General features: G+C 62.5%; 1 protein-coding gene across 1 annotated transcript; it reads left to right on the top strand.

Annotated features, from left to right (window-relative positions):
• Positions 1 to 264: 264 nt before the first annotated feature.
• Positions 265 to 9,720, top strand: NPTX1 (neuronal pentraxin 1). Its single transcript, XM_043585769.1, has 5 exons — positions 265 to 833; positions 1,152 to 1,359; positions 3,511 to 3,755; positions 4,981 to 5,160; positions 5,803 to 9,720. Exons 1-5 carry the CDS (start codon positions 378 to 380, stop codon positions 6,022 to 6,024), a joined length of 1,311 nt encoding a protein of 436 aa, XP_043441704.1. The 5' UTR covers positions 265 to 377; the 3' UTR covers positions 6,025 to 9,720.
• Positions 9,721 to 10,681: the final 961 nt, after the last annotated feature.

The following is a 10,681-nucleotide window of genomic DNA, read 5'->3' as shown; positions in this document are numbered from 1 at the left end:
CAGGCCGCACCCCCCCCGCCCCCCCCCCCCCCGCCCCGGCCCGGGGCTCTCCCAGCCTCCGCGGAAGCAGCACCCGCCGGGCGGGGGGAGGGGGCGGGGGAGGAGGCCGGGGGAGGCTCAGCCCCCACGCGCGCCCCAAAGACCCCCGCCGCGCCGCGGGCCGGGCCGCAGACAATTAAAGCGGGATTCCTCCCCCGCTGACGTCGGCAGCGCCGAGGCCCCTCCCGCGGCGGCATAAAAGGCGCGGGCTCCGCAGCGCGGGCGGCAGTGAGGGCCGGGCAGCGCGGCGGTGAGGACTGCGCGGCCCAGCAGCGCGGCGCCCAGAGCGCGGGCCGCCCGCCGAGCCCCGCCGAGCCGAGCCCCCAGCGCCCGCAGCCATGCCGGCCGGCCGCGCCGCGCGCACCTGTGCGCTGCTCGCCCTCTGCCTCCTGGGCGGCGCGGCCCAGGATTTCGGGCCGACGCGCTTCATCTGCACCTCGGTGCCCGTGGACGCCGACATGTGCGCCGCGTCCGTGGCCGCCGGCGGCGCCGAGGAGCTCCGGAGCAACGTGCTGCAGCTCCGCGAGACCGTGCTGCAGCAGAAGGAGACCATCCTGAGCCAGAAGGAGACCATCCGCGAGCTGACCACCAAGCTGGGCCGCTGCGAGAGCCAGAGCACGCTGGACGCGGGCACCGGCGAGGCCCGGGCCGGCGGCGGCGGCGGCGGCGGCCGCAAGCAGCCGGGCTCGGGCAAGAACACCATGGGCGACCTGTCCCGGACGCCGGCCGCCGAGACGCTCAGCCAACTCGGGCAAACTTTGCAGTCGCTCAAAACCCGCCTGGAGAACCTGGAGGTCTGCGCGCGCCGCGTTCCCCGCCCCCCCCCACCCCGGCTCGTGCGCCCCTCTGCCCTGCCCCACCCCCACTCCCGACCCGGCCCGACATCCACCACCACCCCCCCCCCCCGCCGCCGGCCCCGCCTCGGCCGGGCACCCGTGCCCCACCGGGGCTGCGCGGAGCCTGAGGGGCCCCGCAGACAGCGGCCACTCGCCCGAGCTCCCCGCCAGGCCGCCCCCGCATTCGCCCCGAGGGGACCTCGCCGCGGGCCTCCCGGCACGGTCCCCGCTCCACGCGTAACGATGTGGTTTCCCCCTGCCCTCGCACCCCCGCAGCAGTACAGCCGGCTCAATTCCTCCAGCCAGACCAACAGCCTCAAGGATCTGCTGCAGAGCAAGATCGATGACCTGGAGAGGCAGGTGCTGTCTCGGGTGAACACTCTGGAGGAGGGAAAGGGTGGCCCCAGGAACGACACGGAGGAGAGAGTCAAGATCGAGAGCGCCCTGACCTCCCTGCACCAGCGGATCAGCGAGCTGGAGAAAGGTACCGGGCTGGAGGTAGTGGGGGGTGGAGCGACCTGCTGCCCGCCAGGCTCCCTGGGCCATGGGGACCCTGCCTCAGGTCCTGGCCTCCTGCCCAGCTCAGCTCCAGGCTGAAAAGCCCAAAGCTTCTCAGCCTCTCCAGCCCCCTTGCCGCTTCCTGAGTCCCTGCTCTAGGTTTTGCGTTTCCAGCCCATGTTCCTGGTGGCGCCGGGGGCCCCCTGGGCTGGGGACATATGGAGGCAACAGAAGCAGAGTGAGAAAGGGATTGGTTGGTGTCGGCAGCACCCCCCGTCCACACACACACACACACACACACACACACACTGGGAGGATTTTTCCAAGTCTGATTTGTTTAATGTTCAGTAAGTTTGCACCGCAGTTGTGGTGCTCCCAAGCCCTCCCTGGTAAGAAAGCCGGGCTCCAGCTGGTCCCCATCCCCGGTAGAGAGAGTGGGGTGTGGGCCGGGGAAGGGTCCCCTGGTTCCCAGCAGATTTGGGCCCTGAGTAGGTTGTCTCCCAGCTCATCGCCTCCCCCCCACCCCCGGCCCCGGTGTCCTGTGGGGATCTCCGGGTCCCCCCCTTCCGGTGAGCCCCCTCCCCATGGTTTTATCTTCTGAGTAATCCAAGCCCTGGAATCTTGCAAGACCCAGTTGGTTCCTGGGTCACCAACTCTGGCCAGCCCCAGCTGCACCCCAGGGCTCACAGATGAGCTGGGCTCAGCCTTGAAGTCACAGAAATCAAACAAGGTTGTAAAAGGGGGGGGGGGGCGTTCCTGGGCTTGGAGCAGGGCCACGTGACCCTTCTTGGACCACAAAATGTGCCGGATGGATTTAAACAGTGCCGTCTTAAGGCACGTTATGTAACTGAAAAACAGATCAGGGGAAGGAGGGACGGGGGAGGGAGGGGGAGGGAAGGAGGGGAGATTGGGGGGAATGAAAAACATCCCCTAGAGAAGCCAGGGGCTGGTTCTGCTTGGGGGGGGGGGGGCGTGCAAGCCGGGGATGGTCGGGGGAGCACTGAGGGGCCAGCTCTCCTATTCCCTGGTAACTGACTTGGATGGGGGGTTGCTGGCCCAGCAGGATGCCTTCTAGAAATAATTCTTGGCCTGGGGGCCGGTTTAGTTCTGGACTGCCTGGCAGGCCCCGGAGCACACCCAGGAGCTGGCAGGTGTGCGTGTTCCTGGCTCTGAGCCTGGTGCCTGTGCCCACTGCTGGGTTGGAATGTTTTGCCTGGAGTCAGTCACACCATATCCAGGGCCACAGCTACAGCGTGTGTGTGTGGGTTGGGAGGGGGGCAGACGAGCATTCCCCGAGACATCACTGGCAGGCTGGGAGCTGGTGGCTGTTGTGGAAAGGGAAGCTATCAGGCCGGGAGCCTGAGTTTTCAGGAAACACACAGGAAGCTCTCCCGGAGAATGAATGGCATAGTCCTCAAAGCAGTCACTTTGGGGGTGGGGGGCCCTGACTCCCTGGTGCCCTGCCCTGTCTGCAGGACTCCGGGCAGTGTTGCCAGAAGAACCTTAGAAGGACCGCTTTTCCTCCTGTGGGGTAGATGGGATTCTGGAAATAGCCAGACTTCTCAGGGCCGGTTGATTGGGTCCGATGAGTGGCCAGGGACTGCAGCATGTGCTGGCCTCAAGGGGAGTGTCCTGGGCACCAGGGGCCTGGCTGTCTCGGGTGGGAATCCAAGAGGCGTTTGTGAACACCCGCCGGCAGCCTGCATCCTGGAATCGGGGCGGCTGGCCGCAGGGGCTGCTCTGGGGGAGCTAGCCTCCTTCAGGCTGGAGGAGACCTCCCTCTGTGGCCACACATCAAGGGCCAGTTTACCGGGAGTGCACTGAGCCATGCCCACCGTGCAGCCCGCCAAGTCCCCCCTCACACCCCCATCCGGCTTCCCCAGAGGCAGGACGTGGGAGCCAGACCAAGGAGTGCGGAGATCTGAGGTCAGCTCTTTTGTTCTGGCCCCGTGCCCTCAGGCAAAGCACTTGCCCCCCCCCACCCCCACCCCCACCCCAGCATCTATAGAATGGAGACAGTCGTGTCTGCTTTCCTGAGCTTGGGTTGGGGGTGGAGGGGAGCACAGAATGATTTTCAGACCCGGAGGAGTGCTTTGAGGTGCAGACAGATGAAGGGACTGCATCCTGTCCTTCCCAGGTCAGAAGGACAACCGTCCTGGAGACAAATTCCAGCTCACATTCCCACTGCGGACCAACTACATGTACGCCAAGGTGAAGAAGAGCCTGCCGGAGATGTACGCCTTCACGGTGTGCATGTGGCTTAAGTCCAGCGCCGCGCCCGGGGTGGGCACCCCCTTCTCCTACGCCGTGCCTGGCCAGGCCAACGAGCTGGTTCTCATTGAGTGGGGCAACAATCCCATGGAGATCCTCATCAACGACAAGGTAGAGCAACCCCGCCCCCTCCAGCCACCTGGGCTTATAGGAAGGCACAGTGAGGCCCCCAGGCCCGCCTGGCTGCTGGGGCAGGTGCCTGGGGCTGGGGGTGGGGGTGGGGGAGTGGTGGGCATGAGAGACACAGCCACAGATGCAGCTGTGGTCCCGACAGAAGTGCCCACCAGGCAGGACTGAGGGAGGTGGAGGGTGAGGACAGGGGGAAACGGAGAGGGGCGCCCTGGCCCTAGTCGGAAGAGGGTGAAGCTGGAACTTTCTCAGACCCAGGCTTCCCGGGGAAGGCAGGGGAAGATCCACAGGGCAGATCAGACCCTGGGTCCTCCTCCCCCAGCTGGCCTCAGGGCTGGCTTTGCTCCTGTGGGAAGGACCATAGATGTTCCGCGGTGAGTCAAGGTGCCCCAATCTGTCCTGCTCAAGCCCCCACCGCTGGGAGGAGGCCAGACGCACACAGCGCCCTGGAGAGTCCGCCTGTTCCCTCCAGGGAGCCTTCTCCATCCTGGTCCTGTACAGCTGTGGAGTGAGCTGCCAGCTTTCCAACACCTCTGAGGCAGCATTGGCAGTAAATCTCTAAAACCCAGGCTGGGGATTGGAATCCAAGCCCCTGCTGTTGACGCCTCGACCAGGAAGGGTTGTTCCTCTCTGGGCGAGTTAAAGGGTGGGCAGGTTCCCTCGTCTGCTGCATCTGCTGCGCCGTCTGTCCCCTCCGGAATGTGAGAGAGGGAGGGAAACCCCAGGCCGCAGGCTGGCCTGAGCTTTAAAGGCATGGTGCCATGCCCCCTGGCGTCTGAGCCTCTGCAGAGGCTGCACGGGTGTAGACCCAGCAGGTCTGGCAGTCGGCGGCGTTGCAGGAGGGGGGAGAGGCCCAGGCGGCAGCAGTGAGCTGAGACCCCCAGCGGTGGGATGCTCTTTCCCGAGGGCTGGTTCTGTAGGACCAGCGAAGAGGGAGGAGGGCCAGGAGGGGTGAGGACATTGCGCACCCAGACCGGTCTTAGGAGCCCCTTGCCACATCGTCACATTTCCTGTGTGACTCCAAGGTCCATGGAGGGATGGGGCTGACGGGCGCTAAGGCCCAGAGGGGCAGGGGCTGAGAGAGCTCAGTAATGGTGTTTACTGGCAACGTAGGGACGGGAAGAGAAGCAGTTGAACTGGTAAGTAGTGACGTTCGATCGATCGCCGGTCCCTGTACCCATGATGTTGCATGTGGCGTCCTTCCCAGGTGGCCAAGCTGCCCTTTGTAATCAATGATGGCAAGTGGCATCACATCTGTGTCACCTGGACCACCCGGGACGGGGTCTGGGAAGCCTACCAGGACGGCACCCAGGGTGGCAACGGCGAGAACCTGGCACCCTATCACCCCATCAAGCCCCAGGGTGTGCTGGTGCTGGGCCAGGAGCAGGTACTGGCCTTGGGGAGGGGGTGCTGGCTGCAGGGGAAGGAGCCCCAGAAGCAGAGAAGGGAGGGGGGCGAGGAGGGAGGGAGTTGGAGAGGGGAGTGGCTCCCCCACCCCCAGAGGGAGCCAAGAGAAGCAGGTTAGGCAGCACTGGGCAGAGAGCGCGCTCTGGGTGGGCTCCTGGGGAAGTTCGGTGGGGCGGCCGCAGCTGCGTCTCTGGCACAGGAAAGCAAGCCTGCCCTTAGGGTTGTGGGATGCATTACCTGGAAGGGATCGGTCTCCCCCTTGGGCACCCGCAGGGAAGGCACGGGGGAGGGTCCCAGGCCTTCCAGACCTTCTGCTCCCGTGGGGCTCTGCAGGGAGAGCGGCAGTGGCCCCCGTGGTTGTGCGCGGCCCCGGCCGACCCCCCTCACTGGCCGAGGGGGAGGCAGAGTCCAGGCGCCCCCGGAAAAAGCTCTGAATCCCGAGCGGAGGTGGCCAGTAGTGTCCCTTTTCCCGGGCACCCCATGGGAGGGGACCGAGGTCTGGCTGGAGACCCAGAGATGGGAGGCAGATGCGAGAGCCCCTAGTGGGGGAGACGCGGAGACGTGCCCCCTGGGGACGCCCCCCCCCCCCCGAGAGACCCTCACTGTCTGCTCTTCTCTGAAGGACACCCTGGGTGGTGGGTTTGATGCCACCCAGGCGTTTGTGGGCGAGCTGGCCCATTTCAACATCTGGGACCGCAAGCTGACCCCCGGGGAGGTATATAACCTCGCCACCTGCAGCACCAAGGCCCTCTCCGGCAACGTCATCGCCTGGGCCGAGTCCCACATCGAGATCTATGGCGGGGCCACCAAGTGGACATTCGAAGCCTGTCGCCAGATCAACTGAGGCTCCTGGCGGCCGAGCCTCCCGCCCCTCGGGCCCGGCCCGCCCGCCTCCCCCCTGCTTGTGCGGTGGCGACCCGTCTTGTGTCTCCTTCTCTCCCTCTCCCCAGGAGCGACTCAGGCCCTCCCCCTCGCACGCGCTCGCACGCAGCCTGGTTTGTCCTTGTGCCCGGGAAGCAGGTCCGGCTGCCCCCCCCACCCTGAGGAGCCCGCGCCCCGGGCCTCAGGCCTGCTTGTGCTCCCGCGGGTGCGGTGTGGACGTAGGTGAGAGAGCGTGTGTGTCTACGGGTGTGTGTCTGTGGGGACGAGCGAGGTGGTCTGTGTGCTGCGGGGAGAATCTCACGACTGGTCGGAAGACTCTAGTAGCTGCCCACGGGCCCCCGTGGGTGGCCCGTGTGGCTTCTTCAACACACACGCTTGTCTTTGTTTGCAAACCTTTTCCGGGGGCGCAGTTCTCCACCGGCAAAATAAATGTCTTCTGGTGGCTTGTTTGCTCGGGGCCGGGGCCCTCCCCTCAGAGAATTTCTCTTTTGTCTTAGGAGTGGATTCTCTCTTGCTCTCCAGGGGGTGGGCAGAGGTGGGGGGTGGCCCTGGGAACCGGGCACCCCACCCCCACCCCCGGTGCCCGGCCAGCAAGCTTACAGTTGGCATCCGAGGGCAGCGGTGCTGGGCCTGGGAAGCTGCTTTGCTGGCTCCGGCCCAGGACAGCACCTCAGCCCCCAGTCTGCCCGCCTCCTTGCACCCTTCGAGGCTGGGATCCGTCCCCCTCTTTTGGCTGCCGGCTGGTGCCCCTGAGAGAGGAGTGTCCCTCCCACAGTCCCGGAAGTCTTGGCTTCTTTCTGGCCGTGGGAGACCAGAGGGTCCTCCGAGGAGGCAGGGCCTCCAGAGGCCTCTCACGGGGAGCCAGACTCAGACACGGCCAGCCAGCGCTGGGGCCTGGAATCCAACCCCCGCCTCCCTTCTTTCCAGGGCTCAGGTCCTGGAGCAGCCCCCAGCGTGTCACCGGCTGGTGACACTGAGACACGACCAGCGTCCAGACCTTTAACTTTATTCTCCCCCGTGAAAAGCAAACATACACATTTCCTTCTAGTCCTTCCGAGGCGGGGAGAAAATGTGTGTGTGTGTGTGTGTGTGTGTGTGTGTGTGTGTGTGTGTTGAGAGAGAGAGAGAGAGAGAGACAGGGAGAGAAGCACACTGAGACGGATCATACCCAAGGCGAGGTGAGCTCCCTGCTGGGTTCCATCTGGGGGTCACACGCCTTGAGGGCACCCTGGATTCTGTCACCAGGAGTCTAATTAGCAAAAGGCTGGCGAGTCTTTCTAGAAATTCTACCGCACTGCCTGGCTCATCCACAGCTGCAGACATTTCTTCCGGAGGCGCAGGTGTGCCTTCAGGGACACCTGTCTCCTTAAACGCAGGTCCGTGTTGCGTCGGGAACCGCGTGCGTCTGTGTGTGTCTGTGTTGGTGTCTCCGTGTTCGTGTCCCCGTGGTGTCGCCACAGCACCCGGTCGCCGTTCCGCAGCGCGTCGCTCTTGTCTGGAGGGTGCGGGCCAGGCGCCACGCTGCGTGTCGTGGCTCAACAGTGGCTTTCTCTGAGAACCCTGTGCTTCGTCCCAGCCCGTCGGGTCGTGGCGTCTCTGGATCTGCAGGGATCTTCTCCGTTTGCATGTTCCTTGGGGTGGCGTGTCCCTTGCTCCTTTAGTCTGATGTGTGTCCCCTGCCTGCATGGACTTCTGGTTCTGTGTTGTGTGCCCAGTGCTACCCATTGTTCCGTGACCATCCGTGTAGCTACCGAAAATGGCCGGATAAACAAGCCACGGGTGTCGGGGGAGGTCAAGGGAGGGATCCGTTTCCCTCTCCCCGTCCCCACTCCCCAAACACACCAAGAAGTATTTTTTAACATGTAGGTTGACAAGGAGCCTAAACAGAGCCCATGGTTGGGACAGAGCGAGAGCTTGGAATCACCCCTCGAGACCAGATTGGCCCCACCCCTCACTTCAGCCACCTCGGAGCCGTTGCTTAGGCAAAGGCCCAGAGGGTGCTGGGTGCTCTCCTGTCAGCACCTCCCACCAGCCCCTGCCGATCGGCCGGACCCCAGACCACCTTCTGCCCCCGCCGCGGGCGTGGTGGGAGCCGTCCGTTTAGGACCACAAGCCATCCTCTGCCCTAACTAGAGACGGGCAGAGCATACCCCCAGACGCTTATGCCTACGTCCCTCTGGCCTCCTGACCCCGTTCACCTTCCTCGCCCTCCTCCCCTGAAGCACCCACGGTGCCAGGGACGGAGGCTGGCATCTGGCTCCCTCCCCGCCCCCAGCCGGAACGCGTGCCAAGCCCCTCGACTCCCTCACTGTGTTAACACTTGGCACTTTGCTGGCCCCGAGAAAGGTCGATTGACAGGCACAAATGTATCCCACGTAGTTTTCATGTACTCCTTAATCTGATCGATGCTCCCCCTCTTGCACTGAATAACCCACACCTATCTCAGGTAAGCCATTTTATAAAACAGGAAGAAACCCAGCACTGCGGAGGCAGTGTCTGCTCTTCTGAGCTGGTGTCCCACAGAACCCCGGGCGTCCGGGGCCGGGGAGCTGCCGCCAGGGGCGCCCCGGGCCCTCGGGGCTTAGATCCCACTTGAATTGTAAGCCTTCCTGCTTTTGATAACACAGTATTATTTCTCTTACCGTAGAAGAAAAAGTTTATTACCAAACGAGTATTTTTATGAAAGAAAAGGACAAACCTATAAATTAACTCAACCTATATCTCCCTTGAAAACACTTTCAGGCTCCGCCAAAACGTAGGGCTGAAAGCGTGTATTTTGGAAGAAAGAGATACATTTTGTATGCTTTCTTTTCCTTTTGTAGACTCCCAGTTTATTTTCTAAGACTGCAAAGATCACTTTGTCACCAGCCCTGGGACCTGAGACCAAGGGGGTGTCTTGTGGGCAGTGAAGGGGAGGGGAGAGGCTGGCGGGAGGCTCCAGACAGGGGCCACCTGTGCCCAAAGGCGTGTGGGGGGACCGGGATGGAAATTGGCCGTTTACGGCGGACCCTTTGCCGTGGAGCTGACTTGTTGACGCGAGGACCCGTCCCACTCGGGGTGGAGGCAGCTAGGGCAACGGACGTTAACGCAAAGAGGACAGTATCCTTCGTGATCTCATGGCAACCAAAACAACGTGGCTGGCACAGCCGTGGTTTCATCTCTTAAAACACAGTGTGTAAATTTAGTCACAACCAACGTTGGGAAGTGTATCCCATCCATGCACAGTGGACTTAAGTGCAACTTGTTAAAAGGGAACAAGTCATTGAGGAGGGAAAAAAAAAAAAAAAAGCCCAATACTTAGAGTCCCAATTTTGTCTTACTTGCCAAAAAAAAAAAAAAAAAAAAAAAAAAATCCAAAAAGCAAACCCCCCTACGGTTGATGTTGTTATAATGTACATACTGTATAATATGAAAGAAAATCAATGTACCTTAATTTTTCATTATTTGCTAACCAAAGCTGTACATTTTTCATATGATCTGCAGCCTTTTGGGTATCAAATGGGTCAAAACCATGGGACCTGCCACCTGCCATCAGCAATTCTGGAAATGCACTATTTCTACTGGTATTGCTTTTTTTTTTTTTTTTTTTTTTCATTTTCTTGCTGAAACGACATGAATTGTTGAGTTTATTTTTACACAGTAAAGAGTGAAGAAAGACTGTGGTCTCCTTGGGGTGTCTTTTTTCTCAAGCCTGCATATGCCATCTCCACCTGCCCCAGGGGGCCTCCCAGGGACCCCTCTCCCTCAGGAACATGCAGGCACAGCCCGGGGGTGGAGAGGGGGCCGCCCCGGTTCGTAGGTGCGAGAGAGGGAAGCGGTGTCCCCGCGTGGCGAGGCCCGCCCTGGGCTCGGGGTGCAGAGGAACTCCCCGTTCCGCCCCTCACCCCTGCGCCGCTGCTCTGTGCCCCGCGGACGCACTACCCCACGGCACAGCCGGGCCAGGTTCCAGACGGCCTTCCCTCGTTCTTCCCAAACAGCCCCGCTCTGTTCTCCTTTGCGACATCGCCGCTGACTGGATCTCGGCCAACGTCTGGCTACCTCCCCTTTTCTGGGGTTCCGGGGCCCCTTCCCTGCACTCAAGTGGAGAGCATCCTCCGGGGCACGTAACGGGGAGTGGGTGATGCGGGAACCCCGGGCACTGGGAAGAACTTTCTTCCCCGCCCCTCGCGAACCAGGCTAGACTGTGGACGGACAGAGAGCGTGTGAGCTGTTCCGAGGGACAAAGCGACCGGGAACCAAAATAGTCCACTTGGCTGATCGGTCTCCCCAAACCCCCAGAGTGCTCGCCCGCACACACACACACACACACACACACACACGGGGGGGGGGGGGGGCTAGCAGAAGGAGTGAGTCCCACTGGCTGCTTGCTGTCCTGGCTGAGTGCGCCTTGGCCACAGACCTCCTGCCCAGTGCAGTGGTGTTTCTCTGTTCGGGACTCGGGGGCCGGGGCTTGGGGCGCGTGAGCCCGCTGCCTGGTGGCACAGGGGGAGGGTGGTGTCCGTCCGCAGGCTTCACGCGTGGCCCCTGTGGCCGGGCCCCGGGTTGTGCCCAATTCCGGCCACCGCGTCCTTGCCCGGTTACAGCTGCCATAACGTCACTCTCCCGTTTCTCGTTTCCAT

Source organism: Prionailurus bengalensis, chromosome E1 (assembly GCF_016509475.1).
Source record: "Prionailurus bengalensis isolate Pbe53 chromosome E1, Fcat_Pben_1.1_paternal_pri, whole genome shotgun sequence".
Classification (NCBI taxonomy): domain Eukaryota; kingdom Metazoa; phylum Chordata; class Mammalia; order Carnivora; family Felidae; genus Prionailurus; species Prionailurus bengalensis.
Note: the sequence above shows the minus strand (reverse complement) of the source record. Positions and strands in the feature narration are given on the sequence as shown.